General features: G+C 42.9%; 1 protein-coding gene across 1 annotated transcript in view; it reads left to right on the forward strand.

Annotated features, from left to right (window-relative positions):
• The window catches only part of CEP112 (centrosomal protein 112), a 286,793-nt gene that overhangs the window by 168,804 nt on the left and 96,629 nt on the right, over window positions 1–21,360 (forward strand). Inside the window, exon 21 of the mRNA XM_063120035.1 lies at window positions 14,173–14,403. Within this exon, the coding sequence (XP_062976105.1) occupies window positions 14,173–14,403 (231 nt within the window). The remainder of the gene's footprint in view (window positions 1–14,172; window positions 14,404–21,360) is intronic.

A 21,360-nucleotide genomic window follows, 5' to 3' on the forward strand; every position in this document is an offset into this window, starting at 1 on the left:
CAGTTCTGGACTATAAAGGCCTTTAGTCTGTTCCAGCACAACTCCTCTTAAATTACTATGTTCTTCACTGTTGAAAGGTAGTGCCCCAGATTACTAAATCATGCAGACGGTACAGGAGGAGCTGCTAATTGCTGTTATCAAATACTGCAGAGATGTCTAGGAGAATAAGTAGTGTCACATTCTTCCTATGCAGACCCTGATCATAGAATCATAGAATAGTAGAGTTGGAAGGGGCCTGTAAGGCCATCAAATCCAACTCCCTGCTCAATGCAGGAATGCCCACCCCTAGTACTGTTGATAACTTCTTCAAAATGGAATTTTAGGTTGGAAAAGGTTCAACATCCTTGTTCTAATTGTAATTGCAGTTCCAGAGCCATGCTAGGGAGCAACTGAAATTCATCCTCATTCAGAAATATCCAGAGTTGAACAGCCGCTGCCCACTGTTCAAAAAATATAAATTTGAGAGTGGCCATAAATTATCTTCATTATGTTTTAATGAGAGCTTTATCAGAAATGAATAGGTTATCTTCCTTGGTGTGTACTAAGAGCCTCCTCTTAGAGGCTCTTGCAACTTTGTAAACTCCTGGTGCCAATTTATTCGAACATGTAAACCATGAAGTTCTCTTACCCCGAAATAAGTTCATGGCTGTCCCTAAGTTGAAGCAGCAGAGCACTAAATGTTTCTATCAGCTATCAAGCATCTGGTAGACATAGAAGCCATAGAGCCAGTTCTAGAAGACCAAAGGCTTTGCAGGGTTTACTCCATTTTTCCTATTCCCCTCTTACATGACATGTTTCTGGATGGAGACATTGAAGTGGTGGCTGTCTCAAAAGGAAACTTTTTGACATTAATAGACTTATTGGTGGCTGGTCTCCATGTACCAATCAGACTAACCACAGGAAGTTGTTGCACTTCGCTTACACAGGAGGTACTTCCAACGCAGAAGTGCCATTTGTCTTCATCCTATTCATCAAAATCCTGACACTTGCTAGTAGCCCACTTGATGTTGCAGGGAATTTACCTGCTTTTGTATGTGGATGACATCTGTTGTCATATCTAGTGCAAAGGCCTATAGAGCATACAGGGAGCACAGCTTTTTTTTTCTTTTTTCTTTTTTTTGTCTACATGGCAAAGAGCTCTCTGACACCAACTATGCATCTGGAACACCTGGAAATAGTTCTAGACATGGACCAGCACAGAATGTTTCTGACAGAGGAGTGGTGAACCAAGCTATCATGCCTAGCTGTAAAAGTATGAGAAATGGAGATAGGCAACTTTATAAAACTGGCCCAATTTCTGGTTTGCTTTCAATACCGGATGCAGTGGGCCCATTGTCACATTATGCCTATCCAACATCTACCTCTGTTCCAAGAGCAAATAATGTGTCATACAGATCAAATCACACAGGATCTCCAAATGTCTCTGGGATGTTGGGAGATCTACTCCAGGTGATGCCTGGAGCTAATAATCACCATCATCAGCCTGTTCATCTGGGTCACTCATCTGTATGTGTGGATACTCATGCAAATTGATTACTTGTCGATATGCAGAAAGGCGTCAATTTTCTGGAGTCTCTGCAATCAAGCTGGCCCTGCAGGAATTTCAAGACCTTCAGAGCAGCCATATCCTGTTGAGAGCACACAATGCATCAGCCAAGATGTACATAAATTACCAGGGGGTACCTGGTCAACAATTCTAAACCAAGAACTTTACAACAACATGAATTGGGCAGAGGATCACCTATTATCCAACAAGGTGAAATGCCTGGTGGGGGCAGGCATTGGTTGGACAAAATGCATGAGATGGAGTGGCTCTTGTATCATGTCTTCAGCAATATCATGAAACACCTCAGATAATCAGTTGCAGCCTCAGAAGATATCCAAGTGCCATGATTTCTGTGAAGACTCTCCAAAGCGTTAGGAAGCAACAACACCCTCTTTGTTCCAAATGCATTCTCTGCTTCCCCTTCTACTGATTCCTCCAGAGGATCCAAGACCTCAGACCAGAGGTACCCTCATGGCTGCATCACACATGGATTCTGGATCTGATCAAACTGTTTATCCAGAAATGGAGGAATATACCCAAACAGGACTTATCCCAGTGTGGAATATTTTGCTGTCAATTTCACATGTTTCTATTAGAAGCTTGGCGACTGAGTGGCAGTGGCTAGGGCAGCCTTTCCTAATTTTGCATCCTCCAGATGTTCTGATCTACAATTCCCAGCAATCCTGACCATTGGTCATGCTGGCTGGGACTGATCGTTGCTGGTACAAAACAGTTGGAGGACCCTATTTGGGGAAGTCTGCTCTTCTGGATAGAATATTCAGAGGAGGTACTTAATAACCTATTATCCTGCAGGGCAGGAGTAGGGAAGGCTCTTAGGCCCAAACCATTAAAATTGCAGGTGACAGCTCTGAATACTGTGTTGGGTTGCCAGAGAGAGGGAGATTTGTCTAATCCTCACGTCCATCGGCTCCCAAAAAGGGCAGCACTGCTGAATCCCCCTACTATGCACAGGTTCTCTACTTGAAATTTAAAATGGGTCCTGACTGCCTTAATGGGGGCTCCCTTTAGGGACTTGCTCTTTAAAAAGATTTCTTAGGTTAAAGACAGTGTTTTTGGTGGCAGTGAGATCAGCATGAAAGGTGTTGGAACTAGGGGCCCTGACTTCCCATGCTCAGTTGGATGTTTTGCACAAGGATAAGGTGGTGCTTTAACTTAATCTTTTACCCCCAAGGGGAACCCATTTTCTTTATGGTTCCTGGCAGGTTGTGTTGCCCCCCTTTCCCCCTAAACCAAACCATTCAGAGGAAAGAGCCTGGCCTATGTTAGATCAGGGGTAGGGAACCTGTGGCCTTCCAGATGGTAATGGATTCAACCCCCCATCAGCCCCAGCTAGCATGGCCAATGGTCAGGGATGATGCCATAACACTGGAATGAGTGTTATTGAAGTTTCTTGAAGCCGAGGGTATGAAATAGTTAAACCTCACTGGGCATACGTAAGGTAATGCTTTGGATCTGAGGCTTAGGCTGCAAACTTAGGCACTCTTACTCTAGTATAACCTTCTCCAACCTAACACCCTCCAAATTTGTTGGACTGTAACTCCTATCATTCCCAACCAGCATGGGCATTGTGCCTAAGGGTTGACGGACCCTCCAGAACAGGGTGGGATGAGGAAGCTTCAGGGGGTATGAAGAACTGGTGGAAATCGGGGGCTGCTTGCCTTGCACAAGTGGAAGTGTTTTCTGCTTGAGCGCAGTACCTCTTGGATTCAAACTATTAGCATTAATTTCTAGCTGTACTTTAAATCATCTGTTAGGTTAGGCTGTCTGTCTTGGTAGTAGACTTACAATAGAATTGGCATTTGGGGTTTTTAAGCTGTGTGAATGTAGGATAACAGGCACATTCTTCTCAGTGTGAGCCATTCTCACTGCGCGTGGACTTTAAAGTGATAATCTTCTGGCAATAATAGCCATTTATCTTCAACTGTTTTACATTTCCATATTCAAATAGGAGTCAGTTACTGGGTTAATGTTCCATATTAGCTTAAGGCTGTAATGATTTTACAAAAGAAATTATAAATGGTATATGGTAGATTAAAATTATATACTGAGAAATGCTATACACTTTTAGTGCATATAGATTATTTAAAAAGAAAAAGGAAACCTGGGGGAAAGCCTTTATAGAGTGTGTGTTAATAGCATTGGTGTATCTAAAATAGTATTCTATATGTTTATACATAAATCAGATACTTCTGACACAAACAGTTTGTCATCAGTTAATCAGACATGAATTCCAAGAAGAGAACCAGTCTTGTAAGAGAAGATTTGCCATTACATACTGGGGTTAAAAGAAAAGAAAAGTAAATGTACTTTTTATATGCTATTTATTTATTTATTTATTTATTTGCATTTCCATACCACCCAATAGCTGAAGCTCTCTGGGCAGTTCGCAAAAATTAAAACCATAGAAACAATTCAAAGTATAAAACAAACAACAGTATAAAAACACAGTATAAAAGTGCAATATGAAAGCACAACCAGGATAAAACCGAGCAGCAATACAGAGATTAATACAGATTTAAAATACAGATTTAAAACAGCAAAGTTAAAAAAAAAAACACTAAGATGATAAACTGTTAAAATGCTGAAAAAATGAAAAGGTCTTCACCTGGCACCAAAAAGAGTATAACTTAGGTGCCAGGCAAACTGTTTTAGGGAGCTCATTACACAGCTGGGGTGCCACAGCAGAGAAGGCCCTCCTCCTGGTAGCCACCTGCCTGATTTCCTTTGGCAGGGGCTCACAGAGAAGGACCCCTGAGGATGATCTTAGGGTCTGGGCAGGTGGGAGGAGGCGTTCCTTCAGATAGCCTGGCCCCAAGCCATTTAGGACTTTGAATGATAATGCCAACACTTTGAATTGGGCCCGGACCTGGACTGGCAGCCAGTGAAGCTGGGAAAGGACTGGCGTAATGTGGTCTCATTGGCCAGCTCTTGTTAACAAATGTACTGCCCTGTTTTGTACCAGCTGAATTTTCTGGACCATTTCCAAAGGCAGCCGTATAACACATTGCAGTAATCCAGACGAGTGTGGATAACTGTAGCTAGGCTATCTCTGTCCAGATAAGGGCACAGTTGGTATATCAGCCTAAGCTGATAAAAGGTGCTCCTTGCCACTGAGCCCACCTGTGCCTCAAGTGACAGTTCTAGATCCAAGAACACCCCCAAACTACAAAACCGATCCTTTAGGGGGAGTGCAACGCACACACACCCAAGAACAGGCTGAATATCACTTCGCCGGACAGACGAACCACACGCTAATACTACCTTCTTCTTGTCTGGATTGAGTGTCAGTTTATTGGCCCTCATCCAGTCCATAGTGCTTAGGCACTAATTCAGAACAGCCACTGCCTCACCTGGGTATGATGAAAAGGAGAGGGAGAACTGGGTGTCATGCGCATATTGATGTCACCTCAACTCACATCTCGAATAACCTCTCCCAGCGGCTTCATGTAAATGTTGAACAACATAGAGGATAAAATAGAGCCCTGTGGAACCCCATGGCCTAGGTGCAATGGCACAAAGCAATAACCCCCCAGCAAAATTTGGAATCGGCCATCCAAGTAGGAGTGGAACCACTGCAACACAGTGCCTCCAACTCCCAACCCTGACAATCTATCCAGGAGGATACCATTTTCAATGGTATCGAAAACTGCTGAGAGGTCCAAGAGAATCAACAGGGTTGCCCTCCCCCTGTCTCTTTCCCGGAAAAGGTCATCCCACAGGGCGACCAAGGCAGTTTCCATTCCAAAACCAGGCCTGAAACCCGAATGAAATGGGTCTAGATAATCCGTTTCATTCAAGAGTGCCTGGAGTTGTCCTGCAACCACCTGCTTAAGCACCTTGCTCAGAAAAGGGATGTTAGTCACCGGCCTATAATTGTTAACATCCTCTGGGTCCAGAATAGGCTTTTTCAGAAGTGGTCTGATTACCATCTCTTTTAAAGAGGCCAGGGAGGAATTTACAACCTCCTGGACCCAGCCAGGAATCCCCTCCTTATTTGATGTAATGAGCCATGAGGGATAAGGGGCAAGCACACAGGTGGTCGACCTTACTTGGCCAAGCCCCTTGTCCACATCCTCAGGCCTCAATAACTGAAACTCATCCAATAAAACTGGGCCAGATGGTGCTCTAAATGCCTCTTCTAGTGGAACTGCATTATGGGGTCCAATTCTTGACTAATCTGAGCGAGTTTATCTTCCAAGTGCCATGCAAACTCATCACAGCCTGCTACCAAGGGTTCCACCATCTCTCGCCCTGGCCCAGAGTGTAACAGGCTACTGGACAACACTGAGAAGACACAATACTGGTGAAAAAGAACTGTCTCTTTGCCACCCTCACTGCCACAGACTAGGCTCGCTAGTGAACTCTAGCCTGTGTTTGATCAGACTCCGCACAAATTTTCCTCCACCTGTGTTCTAGCTGTCTCCCCTCTTGCTTCATTGCCCTCAGCTCAGGTGTATACCAAGTGGCTGGCTGGGTTCTGCTCATAGGGAGAGGGCGCTTCGGTGCGATTGTGTCAATCGTCTGAGTCAACTCTGCATTCCACAAAGTAACCTGGGCTTCAACAAGAGCACCAGCTGTACCAGGAGGAAAATCCCCCAGAATCCATTGGCCTCTGGGGGTGGACCATTTTAATAGGCCCCCCACCCTTGCAGAAGGGAAAAGCCACCGAGAGTCTAAACCTCAATAGAAAGTCATTTGACCATGACAAGGGAGTAGATGTTAATTCCTCCACTTTCAGATCACCATCCTCCTGCCCAGCCGAGAAAACCAGATCAGGTGTGTGCCCTTTTGCATGCGTTGGGTCAGTGACAGGTTGAAATAGCCCCATTGTTGTCACAGCAGCCATGAAATCCTGAGCCGTTCTGGATACAGCAGCCTAGTCATCCTGGGGGTCCTCAACACCAAATCCAAGACAACCTCCATCAGCTCAGGCAGGAAGACTGTTGGGCAGTGGGGTGGATGGTACACCAGCAGAATCCCTAATCTGTCTCGGGTACCCAACACAAAGTAGAGACACTCAAGACCGGCATTCAAATGAACAGGAAGCCTAGAGAGAGATTGTATTTCTATAGACCATGGCAATCCCCTCTCCCCGCCCTAAGTCAGTGCTGGTGCTGCACCGAGTATCCAGGAGGGCAAAGCTGGGTGAAAGTAACCCCTCCCAGCTTTCGTAGCATCAAGGAAATGGCGCCAGAGGTCTCCCAACAATATGACCGTATAAATGGTGTTGTGAGACAATTAATCATATTTGACTGGAACCAGAAAGGTGCTCCATGGTTAAAGGCCCACCTATCCCTGTTGTGTTGCCCCAGCAGGCAGCATTCAGACATTCACCTACAGTAAGACAGAACTGTCTAGGTATTGGATGTTGTTTTGCTGTGACAGTGCAGTCACTATTGGTGCCATTACAACTAAAAAATTTCATAGGATCAGACTGACATTACTATTGTGAATTATTTCTCACTCCGCCGCACCCCCCAAATCTTCAAAGTGCTATTCCAGCTTACACACCATTAGAATGTCTCTGGCTTGTGTATGGTTGACAAGTTTGAAGACCACAGCCATAGTTGTCAAATATTGTGCTAGAAAGATAAACATAATTTATTCATATGCCACAGAATATAAATGAAGCTCAGAAGACATTTGGGAAAGAAGTGCTTAGAAAAGAGCAGCACAGAGATCATAAAGTGGCAATTGACACTGTAGGCAATCTTGTTATGGGGGTCCTTTCCGAATACTAGTTGTAGAATATGAATGCTAATAGGTAATTTCATTATGACTGTACATAGTAAGCCTATTTCTGCTTTTGGAAATGCAAAATCTTGGTAGTATTTAAGACTTAAGAATCAATTCCAAAGTACTTCCCTGTATCCCTTTGGATGGCAGCAGCATTCATGTGGGTGAAACTCTCTTCTTACAAAACTAGGATTTACAGTACAAAATGTAAATGTGGGTTGAAAGCATATTTTGTATGCAGGCCCTGTGAATTCCAGTGTTTGCTTTGCCATTAAGCACATTCTCATGCATAAGCTGTTCGGTAAAAATATTCTTGTTTAATGTTGTGCATGCATAAAAATGAGGCAGCTTATAAGAAAGAACATTTTTACTTTACTCTTACAAAATGTAAATATTGAGTGAAGAATCAAGAAAAAACTACTAGAAATTATTCAATCAGTAAAAGAACAATAGAATAGCATTTTTGTATGTATCACATTATCTTTATTCACTTTGTTCTCTTCTTCTACTCAGACAAGCTGTTATCTTCTAAAGAGGCTCGAAACATAATGGACAAAAGTTAGAAATAATTAGACAATATGGTATGCAAAGCATAGTCAAATTTACAGATCTTATGGGGGGAAAGGCACTTTTAGTCATTTAAAACCTAAGAGAAACAAAAATGAATGATTATCCAAACCTAGGAAATAGTATTATGTGCCAAGGTAGAAGTTACAACCTCAGTGGGCCAAATGTCAAGGCCAAACGAGATGAGACGGTAGCAGATCCATGTGTTTAAAACTGGATCTTCCTCAAACGTATGGGAAGCATCATACTGGCAATCTTATTTTGAAGACCAACCTCATATGCTATGTTCCTTGAGGTGCTCCCCCTCTCCCCCAAGGCAGAATTCTCTAAGCCAGACTCACTTCTGGTGAGGGCCAGTGCAAGCTCTCCTCCCCCAATGTGGGGGAGACACGCACACCGTGTCTCCCCCACATTGCATACTCTGCCATGTCCCTTCTGCTGCGCCTCCCATCTCCCACCTATTCCATCATTGCCACTGCTACTATTGTTGCTGCTGCTGCTCTCTGAAGAGCTGGATTGGCCATAAAAAGTGACAGACCGACATGACAGGCCCAACTTCCTGGCTCTGAAGTCCTTAGTCAGTGTCAGGCGTTATGGGAGGGGGGTGCTTTTAAATTAACTGCAGTTCAGGCAGTCTCTGGGGACCCCCCTCCCACAATGTTGTTTTTAAATGGATACCGTTGTTTTTATACTGTTTTTATGCTTTTTATGTTTTTAAACTTTGTATATCTGTTTTTAATGTTGACTGTTTTTAACTTTTGTAAACCGCCCAGAGAGCTTCGGCTATGGGGCGGTATATAAATTTAATAAATAAATAAATAATAAATAAATAAATCCCTGTCTCTGAAGAAGAACCATTCAGAGGCAGGCATTCAGGTGGGGCTGAGACATGTCAGCCTTTTTTTATGGCCAATGTGGCTGGCTGTTCAGAAAGACTTCCTACCTGCCCTCTGGAACCCATTGCAAGGATCCAGAGGGCTGGTGGCTGATCCAGAGAGCCCCACTGGTTGCTGATCCCATGTGGCGTTAGCGTTAGTGGGAGAGCGTGGCTGCTGGGGCTCTCTGGAGCATCCACTGTTGTACTGCCAGTCTGGGCAGGATCCCGACAACTCTGCTCTCTTGCTGTGACAAGTGCCATGGTGAGAAAACAGCTGGTGAAGCACTCCGGAATGCCCTCCTGGGGGAGAGCATCCTGGCACTAATGGAGAGCCCTTTTGCCACTGCTCCCACTCCTGGTTTTAGTTATAATTTTTTGGCTGATGCATTTTGCACAAGCTGCAGATTCTGAACATTCTTCAAGAACAGCCCTACATTAAGTGCATTGCAGTAATCTAATTTGAATATTATCAGATCATAGATAGGTGAAAACAGGGTATCCCTGTCCAGAGAGGGGCATAGCTGAGCCACCAGCCAAAGCTGGTAGAAAGCACTCCAAGCCACTGAGGCCATCTGAGCCTCAAATGATAGAGATAACTCCAGGAGAAGCCCCAAGCTACGAACCTGCTCCTTCAAGGGGAGTGCAACCCTACCCAGAAGAGTTTGTAAAACCTCCATCCAGTCAGAAGAACTACCTACTAACAGCATTTCAGTCCTGTCTGAATTGAGCTTCAGTTTATTAGCTCTCATCCAGTCCATTGTCTCAGCCAGGCACTCATTTAGCATATACACACTGAAATAGAGTTTTGTATCATTAGCATACTGATGACAATGCACTTCAAAACTCCGGATGACCCCACTGAACGGTTTCATGTAGATGTTAAATAGTATGTGGGGCAAACCTGAACCCTGAGGAACCGCATGCTAGAGAATCCATGGGGCCAAGGAGTATTTCCTAAGCACCACCTTCTGGAACCTACCATCTAAGCAGGAGCAGAACCACTGCAACACAGAGCCCTCCCACTCCCAGCTCAAGACAGTCACCCCAAAAAGGATACCATGGTTGATGGTATTGAAAGCCACTGAGAGATCCAGGAGTAACAAAACGGTCACACTTCCCCTGTCTCTCTCCTGACATAAGTTATCATACAGGGTGACCAAGGCTATTTCCATGCCAAAACCAGCCTGAACCCTAATTGAAATGGATCTAGATAATCAGACTCATCCAAGAGTGCCTGGAGCTGGTTGGCCACCACCCAGTTAAAGACCTTGCCCAGGAAAGGAACACCTCCAGAAGCCTCAGCCACTTTTAGATGACCACTTCTCTCTGTTCACAGAAATATATTTGCAAAATGTGTGGCGTGTTGCCCTCAGACACCTTTGTGCCCATTGTAAACAAACATTACGTTTACAAGGTTCTAGGTTGAATATCACAACTGATTACTTTTTCACCAATGTACCACTAGACGGGATGTGTTAAGAAAAACCTGACTCTTATTGGCATGTGGGGGCAGGGGAGATTCCCCCAGTGCTCCATGCCCACAAATACAACAGCATTTTTGGTTTTCAAGAAGATTTAACACTTGTAAAAAAGGAAAGACAGTGATTCTCCTCTCTTCAGTGCGTAGTGATGCAGCAATCTGAGACCAAAATTCCAAGCCTGAGATCATTCTTTGTTATAACAACACTAGAGGTGTGTGGACACCTGTGACCAGATCTTTTCCATGTTTACTTCCAAATGTATGAGCAACCGGTGGCCAGTGGTAGTTTCCCCAAATGGATAACATTACCTGCTTAAATGCTTATATTGTTTGGATGCTGAACAATCCACGATGGACAGAACTTCCCCAAAGACATCTCTTCATAGTAGGACTGGATCAGGAGTTGATCAAATCCTGGGTTCTAGAAACATAACCAACTTGCCTGGGCCTTAAGAGAGGCAGCTTCAGTCCTGAGAGGGCTGCCACTGCTGACTCCAGGAAAAGGGGCATGTGTCATCTCAGTAGCTGACATAATGACAGAAAAACCACAACAATCATTTTGTCATGCAGTTGTGGAATCTGGTGATTATGCGTAGGTCTGTGAGATTTCTTGTTACAGGTAATTTATGTTAATTATAATCATACTTATGTAACTTTTATAATGTATGTTAAGGGTACAACATTTTGTTTAATGTTTAAAAAAACCTGTGTCACCAGTACCCACACATGGTTCTTGAAGGTTTATTTACTTTATATTCTTGGATATTATTGCCTCCCATTATCTATATGCAACTAGATTGTTTAACTAGAAAAGGGAGAATCCCAATAGAAACATGATTTTTTTTTAACTTACAAACAGTGTCATGCTTAATACCTTCCACCAGGTGTTTTATTTGTATGGCTTTCTTGAGGTACATTAATACCGTATTTTTTTTTTCTATAAAAAATAAATAAATAAATAGGACCAACCCAGTTGTTTTTCATTGTTCACTCTTCTCACCTGCTACTCAAGAAAAGTGTTAGTGTTGCTGCTGTTGCTGCTGTTGTTATATCTCTGAAATGGTTTACTACAGTAAAACCAAAGTGACATTTCTTTCATATCCATTGTGACCCGTCTGCACTATAAGAAATATATTAATACTTCCACTTGCCAAACTTCATTGTTGCTGCCTTCCAAGCTCTCAAAAGTATTTTCTTGAGATCAGTTTTAATGTTAGTTCTATCCTCAAGTATTTCCAGTTCCTTTCAGTTTTGTATCACTCCTAGTTTAATATGTTTATCCTTCTTTTCTTTACCTAAATGCTTTAATGAAGATGTTGAATTGGATAGCGCCAGACCTGGTACTTTCTTCTGGATAATATGATAGCTGTTGTACAGCTGCTGTTGATTCTTGTCTATTCCTCTGGGTATGTTTTTCCCACAAGTAACTACATACTTGTAATGTGGTTGCCCCTCCTAGTCCATATTGTTAAGCTCTTTAAAGTGAAATGAGGTAAAAAGCTGAAATTCTAAACCATTTACTTTGTCAGTTAGGGAAACCAGGATAGTCTGGCTTGACTGTGCATAATGAAGGCAGCTTTGCTGCTAGTAATCACTCCCTTTCCCTCTAGGTGCCAACAGAGACTTGCAAATAACTTTTTTAAACCCAGCCTCGGACTTCCCTGCCACCTCACTTCTCTCTGTCAGCTCCCCCCTCCAAGCCACCGCATTGTCTTCCTTTCCCTGATCCAGAAGTCGCATCACAGTGTTATCCTGTTGAGGTTTCTTTTCTGCTTACATTGGTGTCCAGTTGCCAGCAAATCACCACATGCCTGCCCAGCCGGAGGGTATTACTATGCTATCAAAGCTGTGTGTGCAACTGCAAAGGCAACCCAGTGCTTGTGTAATTCTTGGGCTTCATATTTCCTTTAAGGTGGAAAAGGGAGTGCATGAAAACAAATCAACCCAGAACACTCTTTCTAGTACAAGGAAATTTGTATTGCATTGACCAGGAGGAGATGCTACCACTTAGCAACTTACCCATGAGCAAATGCCACTTGTCCCAGGTGAACAATTGAATTAACCTGTGTTCTCAGGCTTAGTCTGGAGGAGGGGCATCTCCTTAGCATGTATTACTCTATGTGATAATACGATAAGAATACCTATATTTCATAGCCCTGTCTCAATTCACTGGCTGTACATGGCTATTATTTATTTAAAACTGTTTTTAGGCTGCCTTTAAGAGTAAAACCTCTCAAGTTGGCTTACAGTTTTTTTAAAAAAAAAAACCATACAAAAGTATTCAAATAGGCAATAGACATTAAAATACTATCAAACACTATAAAAAAAGTCACATCAATAAAACCTACAGCCTACAGATGATTGGAAAGCCAGCGAAAATAGGTGGGTCTTTAGAGAAGACCCTTCCCTTGTACTCGCCAGCCTAACTGCCCTTGGCAGTGGGCAAGTGAAAAGAGCCTCTGTTGGGCAGGCTGATACGAGAGAAGACAGTCCTTCAAGTAACTTGGGCCCCAAATAGCTAAGTCTTTAAAAATTAAAACCAGCACTTTAAATTGGACCCTGAAATACACTGGCAACCAATGTAGCTGGTGAGTATTGGTGTCACATGAGCAGACCGCCCAGCTCCCACCAATATCCTGGTGGCTGTATTCTGCACTAGTGGAAGTTTCTGAACCATCTTCAATGGTAGCCCCACATAGAGCGCATTACAGTAGTCAATCTTGGATGTCACTAGAGCATGAATGAGCAATGCAAAATCCTCCCTCTCCAGATAGGCTACCAGCCTAAACTGGTAAGATGTATTCTTAATCACCACTGCCACCCAAGCTTCCCCAGCACTTGGCCCATCTAAGACCAGATGTATTCCTCTGTCCAGATTTGTTGGTTTCCTTACACACAATACCTCCCATTCCAAAACTGCCTCTAGACTCCTTTTCAGGCATACTGGGTAATCATTGCATCTATCTATCTATCTATCTGTCTCTTCTTAATGCATATCAACCAAGTGAGTTTAGTCATTATGCCCAATTTGGATTGGATGAAAACAGCAGTTCTTTGAGCATAGTTAATGATTTGGGGAATAGTATCCAACACACCACCTCCTATGTCAGACTGCCCTGACTCTTAAGACCTGTTGGTGGGGCTGCTTTTTTTGCCCTGATGGTGACTGAAATGCAGCAGATTGGCACAGTGGAGAGAGCCTTCTGTGTAGTGGAACCTAAGTTCTGGAACTCCCTAACTTTGGAGGCTGGTTGGCCCTCTCTCTCCTTCTTGTTTGGTGCCTGGCTAAGGCTTTTCTATTCTAGCAGGCATATGACCTCTTGGGTTTAAAAACAAAACAAAAAAGCCTCTAAATCCTGTGTTGGAAACATTTGCTGTATTTTACAAGGGATAAATATGGGAAAGAACTATAGCGCAACAGTGCATTTCCCAATTGAATCTCAATTGCATCCAGACTAGCCCTTAGATTACAATTTTATGCACCTTTTCATTGGAATAAATCCCATCAAAATAAAAATACTTGTTTTCAAGTGAACCCCATAGAGTCAGGTTTCTAGTGAATCTGTGCCCTTGCCCATTGTAAGTCGATGGGTTTGCCGATTGCAGTTTTAAATGAGCGTTATTGTGAAATTTTATTATTCAGAAGTAAGCCATATCGTTTGAAATGGAGCTTACTCCCAGGTAGGTTTATGTAGGACTGCAACCTTAATGTGAGCCAAATAATTTTTCTGTATTGTGTCCTAATCTTTATATTTTGTATGACTTTTGGTGGCAGAGATACCCCAGTACACTCTAATATCCAAACGATTTAAGAAAATACTTACCTATGATATGGCAGTTCTCGATTGATAATCTTGTTTTTTTTAGAAAAACTAAACCAAAAAAATACTGTTGTTGTTGTTGTTGTTGTTATTATTATTATTATATTATTATTATATTTTAAAGGTCATCTGTGATATGGAAGCCCAGGTCCATAAACTGAGGGAAGAGCTAATTCAGGTGAATACTCAGAGAAAACAGCAGCTGGTTGAACTTAGCCTTCTTAGAGAAGAAGAAAAGCAAAGAGCTGTTCGGGACCATGAGGCTGACATGAACAAGCTGAAAGCTGAGTCAGGGAAGATGATGCTAGACCTGAAAAAGATGAATGCTGCAGAAAAGGAGATGGCACTGGAAAAGGTAAACACAAAAGCACAGCGACTGGCTAGGGTGTTGCAAGACTAGGAACATGATCTGTAAAACTGTAGTTGTGTATGTTTTTGAGACATGGGGGGTGGTAGATTAGTGCTTTCACTCCTTACAATGCGTATTCTTCTTTTCTGTCCTCCAATGTGACTTAGCACTCCTCAGTTAAACTCCTACGTGGTGCTTTAATTTGGGAGGGAATTGAGCAAGAGTACTCCCCTCTGTCTTCACTCACAAGATAGCTGTGCTCTGCCATTTTAAGATAATTTTCTTATTGCTTAAGGACCATTTAAGGGAATTTTCTCACTTCAGAGACAGCAGTTTCTCTTGGAACGTCTGACCTCACCTTGTCTTCTCAGAGTGATTCTGTCTCCTGTTCAGGGAGGAGACTTTCCTGAGAATTTTCCTGAGCTTTGTTTTAATTTTTGTTTTAATTCTGTCTTGTCTCTCTCTCTCTCTCTCTTCTGTCCTTCCCCACCTTTGAGGCCATGGTCACAGGGAGAGGAATGGGAGTCACATAGGCTGCAGCAGCTCTTCTTTGCTTTAAAAACTTTAGAACAAAGTGGTTAAAACAGAGCAGGGTTATGATTGATTACAAGTCAGGAAAAGCCTCAGTGGACAAATTCATTTTCAAGGGGTGTTTGAAACTCACCATAGTTTCTGCCTCTCACATCACATGTGGGAGAGTGTTCCAGAGGACTGCTACTTCCAAGAAGACCCAGTTATGTGCTGGTACCTGATGGCACACGGTCACGGAATGGCCTCCTCGGAAAGTCTCAGGTTGGTTTGGTGTATATAGGGGAAGGCAGTCAGCCAGGTATCCTGGCCTCAAGCTTTTTAGGACTTTGAATGTCAGCAACAAAAACTTGAACATGGCTCAGTAGCTAATAGGGAGCCAGTGCAGCTCCTTGGCATAGGTGTAATATGTGTATACCCAGGTGAGCATCATATCTGCTGGATTCTGCACATAGTAAAAACAAACAAAAAATCCCCCTCTCTTCTGCAGCAGGAGAAAGGGGGCTATAGATTTTTTTTCCAGGCTTTGGATTTTCTCATCTTCCAATGACTGTAGTTTTATTCCAATATAGCCCAAATATAGAGACAACCTTCCCAACTGTGCCAGGATGGATTGGAAAGCAATGGTAGTGGCACAACATGTAACTGCAACCTTAGAATGACCAAGCATGTCAGTCTCGCTGGCCAGAGGCACAACTGATTACAGAAATGACAGATGCAGCATAAGGATCATGGGTATTCTGCAAACACCCCAGCCACACCAGCTTTCCCAGATGACAGTCAACAGTATTTGCTGGAACTACGTTTCTGTGGTGGGTTAAACAGTTGGTGGCCAGAAAGATATGATTCTGCTTCTGTAGAGTTAGCCAAATAGAAAGAACATGTGGGGGGGGAGGGTGTATAGGCAGCACTACAAGTGCAAGAGACCTCATTAAAGTCAAAGGCACATGCAGGAGTTGCTCTCATGCCCATGCACAGTGTAAATACAGAAGGAATCACCCTCCCTTCTCCAGTGAATCGTCCAGTTACATCTTGAGAGAATAATCACCTAAACTTAAATGGGGGGACCCCACTGAGGGAGTCTTGGCCAAAATACTCCAAAACCTACAGTCAGTATTGCATACAGGTTAATGTCTGTTTGTCTGCATTGTATGCTATTTTGTGAAATCCCAACATCTTACTTTAGGGTGGCACTCTTTTGAGCCCCTAGGGCCACATACAGTACCAGGTGGTGGGGTGCATGCACATATGGAAACACACAGGCTCAGTTCAGACAACACATTAGTCAATGCAGTGTGAAAACGCCACTGAACGGTTGAGTTTTTAGGGGGCACTCCTCACACAACATGTTCTAACTCCACAGTTGTGTGACGGTGGGCTACTGTGGAGTTGAGTAAAAGTCAACGTGATGTTTGATTGACAGCTCCTTCACCCTCTCTCCTCCCCCAGTCTTCCCAATGGTATCCCATCAGCCATTGCTGCAAAAACCCAATCTCGACGGCTCTCCTAGAGCGGCACTCCCACCTTTTGCTGCTCTTGCCAGAGAACTATAGCCGGTGGGAAAAGTCAACTCAATACAACAGAAAACTCCACGGAGCCCGCTGCACAATACACCACACAACGATTGTGCAGGAACTCTTCTCTGCACAGTGTGGATATTCTGCATGGAGTGCTTTCCAGAAAACCTTCACTGTTGCAAACAACACATTTCTCAACGGTGGTATAAAAACTCTACTGTGGAGTTCTAAAACCACTGTTGAGATACGTATTGTCTGAACAGCCACACATATACTTAAACAGGGGTGGGATTGCTGGAGAAGGGGATCTCTGTTCTGGCACCACTAATAGTGTCAGAACAGCCATCTTTTCCCAACCTTGTGTGCACTGCACAAAAAGTGGTCAAGGCCACATACAGGCTACAGTTTGCCAACCCTTGCCCTATTGTATGAATAGTATTGCTAGCTATCAACATCTGAAATGACACAATATTCTTAATGTAAATACACTAGAATTATTGATCTTGACATTAAATATAATTTGGTTTTATTTTCCTTTATTCTAGTATATTTCTTTATTTATTGGCCACTGCTATAGCCAATTTCTTCTCTAATACCGTTTCTAGACTCTAAAGCCCTGTTGTTTTTCGTCCTAATAAAATTATTCGTTCATGGCTCAGTGTTAAAACTGCATTGAAACTTCTCAAAATACTTACCTACATTGGTCAATGTCCAGGTGTTTAAATGTTTTAACATGTATTAAAGCTCAACCTGCAATTTATTACAAGATGAAATGCAGCAACCAAATGGAGCAATTTGCATATAGAGTTGGGAACAACCTTTGTGAAACTGACATTTCATTTACCTGCATCAGGTTCTTGGTCTATAATTTAAAACAGCATTCTAAGGATTATGTTGGAAATCTGCCAGCCTGAAACCATTAAATAGCTGTGATCAACAATTCAAAATCTTTTTTGAATTTAAAGAAAGCTGCACTTGGCATAATTATTTAAAGCCAAGGTCAGAGAAAGTATTTAAACCTTTGAAATTCATAATTAAAGGATTAATATTAACTTATGAAGACATTGTCATTTTTGCTTAAAAGTTGAATTTGAATCTCAATCCTTTTCTTTCTTTGATCTTTTTATATTTAAAGCATAGCAAAAGAAAAAGTTAACTTCTTCTCTCCAAATTAAACTTACATTGCTTCATTACTATGATGCATTTTCAGCTTCTAAGAAAATTAGCTGACTAAAAAAAAGATAATGCAATGAAAATAATTTCTAACATCAACTGAAAATAATGTTTGCAAAAGAGGGACCAAAGTTGTGAAGGGACTTATAATTTTTCTAAGTCCATACAACTTGGAGTACTTGTAGACAACAATAGTACATCTGTAAGTTAAACAGACATAAAGTGCCATGCACGCTGACGCTACTGCATATAAATCCAATATAATCCAATATAAACTTCTCCTGTTAACCTTCAAAGCTTTTCATGGTCTAGCTCCTTCCTATCTCTCCTCTCTCATCTCACACTATTGCCCCGCTCGTGCTCTTCGCTCCTCTGATGCCATGTTTCTCGCCTGCCCAAGGGCCTCTACTTCCCTTGCTCGGCTCCGTCCATTTTCTTCTGCTGCCCCTTACGCCTGGAACGCTCTTCCAGAACATTTGAGAACTACAAGTTCAACCGCAGCTTTTAAAGCTCAGCTAAAAACTTTTCTTTTTCCTAAAGCTTTTAAAACTTGATGTTGTGTGGACTTTATACTGTTAGTTTTACCCTACCCTGTGCCTGCTTACCCTACCCTGTGCCTGTTGGCATTCTCTTCCCCTCCTTATTGTTTTACTATGATTTTATTAGATTGTAAGCCTATGCGGCAGGGCCTTGCTATTTACTGTTTTACTCTGTACAGCACCATGTACATTGATGGTGCTATATAAATAAATAATAATAATAAGGACTCCTGATTCCCTACTATTCCCTAATGTTCATTTGAAAGGTTCTGCTTCTCTGGCTGTTCGTTCTTACTATTCACTTTGCTTAGGGCATGTCTACACCATGCCTTTCCCCCTGGGATCGTCCCTGTGCATCCACAGGACCCACAGGGGATCCTGCTAGCAGGCAGGGATGATCCCTCTATTTCCCTGGGATTTCTGGGACTACTTTTTCCCTGGGTTTTCCCGCGACCCCGTGACAATCCTGAGGCCTGCGGGCAGTGTGGAAACTCGTCCTGGCTTCTTCCCCGCGAATAGCAGGGGTCAGCAGAGGGAAGGAGTCAGGATGGGGGGAGGGCAGGGACATCAGGGGTGGGGTGGGTGTGGGGCTTCTTTGATGGTGCTATATAAATAAATAATAATAATAATAATATATATTTTTTACTTTTTCACTGGAGTGCAAGTACGCTCCACCTCCTGTCTTTTTTTTTAAAAAAATGGTTGGCGCGACGGCTCTTTTTCCTTCTGGGATGTTGTGCTTTCAATTTAGACAGCCAGGGATGATCCCGAAAGCAGGTAAGTCTGGGATCGTCCCCCCTCCCTCTCTCTACACCCTATGGTGAAGGCATGCCCTTAGTTGTCTGTTTGAGAACAATTCGAAGTGCTGATGTTTACCTTTAAAGTGCTAAACAGCTTGGGACCCAGCTGAATATCTAAACTTTGATTCTCTCCTTCATATTTGGGTTTCTTACGACTTCATCATGTCATGTTTTTTAGGACCTTTCCGTGAACAGAAGAGACAATTAAATCTGGGATTAGGTTCTAGAACAAACTCCAACAGGAGATTAGAAAGGGTGCACTAAAGGCTGGCAAAGAGTCCCAACTCATTGCCTGCTTAAATTCCTTGAACAAATTCCTTTTTGGACAGTGCAATAACACTGCCAGACAATTTCTGACTCAAAGGAGGCAGATTGATCCCTTGTTCCTTGACGAGGCCTGCTGAGCATGGATGGAACAGACAGACCTGGAGAAGGTGCAGATTAACACCCACCCACCTCCGTATCACCCTGTGAAAAGAAAAAAAGTCCTTGGAGGAGACAGATTCATTTGCCTTTCCTAGCTGAGACCTGCAGAGCATGGAAGGAGGGGGAAGAACCCATAGCCTGGATTTCATTCTTGCAAAGCAGCTCATGCTTACCTAAAAGGGGGCAACACTGACTGACTGCTCATCTTCTCCAGACCTTAGTAGCGCCCTCTCTTTTTTCGTTCTCCCAGGCTGTCTCTTTTTGGCCAAACATGGTCTCTCTGCTGTTCACACAGCTATCAATGGGTACTAGTCACTCATGAAGGCTATATGCTACCGCCAAGATCAGAAGCAGCATGCCTCTGATACCAGTTGTTGGAGAACCCAAGGGAGAAGGTAGTATTGCACTCATGTCCTGCTTATTGGCCTTCCATAGGCATCTGATTAGCCGCTGTAAGAATAGAATGCTGGACTAGATAGGCCTTTGCTCTGATCCTGCACAGCTCTTCTTATGTTCTTACAATCAGACCAAAGTCAGGATTTTGTGCTACATGCATGAGCTGGCAGAATGCCATGTAACCTCAGCCTCTTGCTCTCCTCTCTCTTCCTCCCATGTAGTCAGGAGGAGGGCTTCAGCTAAGTTTACTTTTACTGTCCAGGAAAGCTGACTTGTCCTTATGTTTGAACCCAGAAATTATGGTTTAAAATAAACTCTGGTCATTTTCAAAGCAAGCCTACTTCAACCCCCGGACTGTTTTGATGTCCGGGGGTTGTCCAGTTCATGTACATATGAACCATGCAAATGAAGAAGATTCCAGAGCCCACTTTTGGTTAGTAGTTTTATTATGTAATACCCTAATAAAATATTTAATAAATAAATATGCCAGAGGTAAATCCTACTGAAGCTTAGGCTGCACTAAAGATTATTGTTAAAATTGGGGGTGGGGACAAACTGTGCATTAAAAAGCCCTGAGATCCCCTCCTTTACAAGTGTCTTTGGGCCACTTTGCAGCAAAGGGGTGGGTTTCAGGGGAATGCAAAGAGGAATGGAAGGGTCACTCCCTTCCCTCCTGCACTTTCTCTGATCCAAATGACACCCCCCGCCCCCCAGGATGTTTTGATGGAGAAGGAGAAGTCAGACCTTTGCTACAAATGGCTGCAGTGTAACATGTAGTTTTTCCTTTTTAGTCTGATAGATGTTTCAGGCTGTATCAACAGAACCTATAGGGTAATCTTAGGCCACAGCTAGACCTAAGATTTATCCTGGGATCATCCAGGGTTCACCCCTGCCTGAGCACTGGATCCCCTGTGTGTCACTTAGATGAACAGGTTTGACCCCTGGACGATCCAGGGATAAACCTTAGGTCTAGCTATGTCCTTAGTCAGCCAGGTGTAACACAATGACAAAAACCTTTGTGGATTTTTAAGTTTGTCAGACATTAATAAAAGAAAGAGATCAGCTGCAGTTTTAAGTGGGTGCAGATGTGATATTTTGGCTTAATGTATCTGTTAGTAACATTCATCACTGGAATTTACTTGGCATAGAAAATAAGCATTCAAATGAATGACACTAAAAGTTCAGTTGACTTGCTATCAGTGCCCTAAGGAAGCAACCTTGGAACACTTCAGACATCTCATAAAACAACTATATTTTGAACTGCTTAATATACTATTTGTCTCTATGTGCATCTATATACTGTATACTCCAGTGTTCTGACCCGTGGACACACAGCACATGTGCACCCAAAAGGATGCCATAGTCAGTTCACCTATTTGGGAGAGTCCCTCTTCTCCTACAACAGGTGGAGCTGTCAAATATGCCAGCATGCACAATCTATTCAATAGGAGCAGTTCTTTTGTACAGTAGCATGTGTACAACATGCTGATGTACACACATCTGTGGCTTGGGGCTATTGCATTGTAACTGAAGTCATGTACATCTTGTTGTTGTACTATTTGGGAGGAATTTTTCTTTCCATTG

Source organism: Elgaria multicarinata, chromosome 3 (genome assembly GCF_023053635.1).
Source record: "Elgaria multicarinata webbii isolate HBS135686 ecotype San Diego chromosome 3, rElgMul1.1.pri, whole genome shotgun sequence".
Classification (NCBI taxonomy): domain Eukaryota; kingdom Metazoa; phylum Chordata; class Lepidosauria; order Squamata; family Anguidae; genus Elgaria; species Elgaria multicarinata.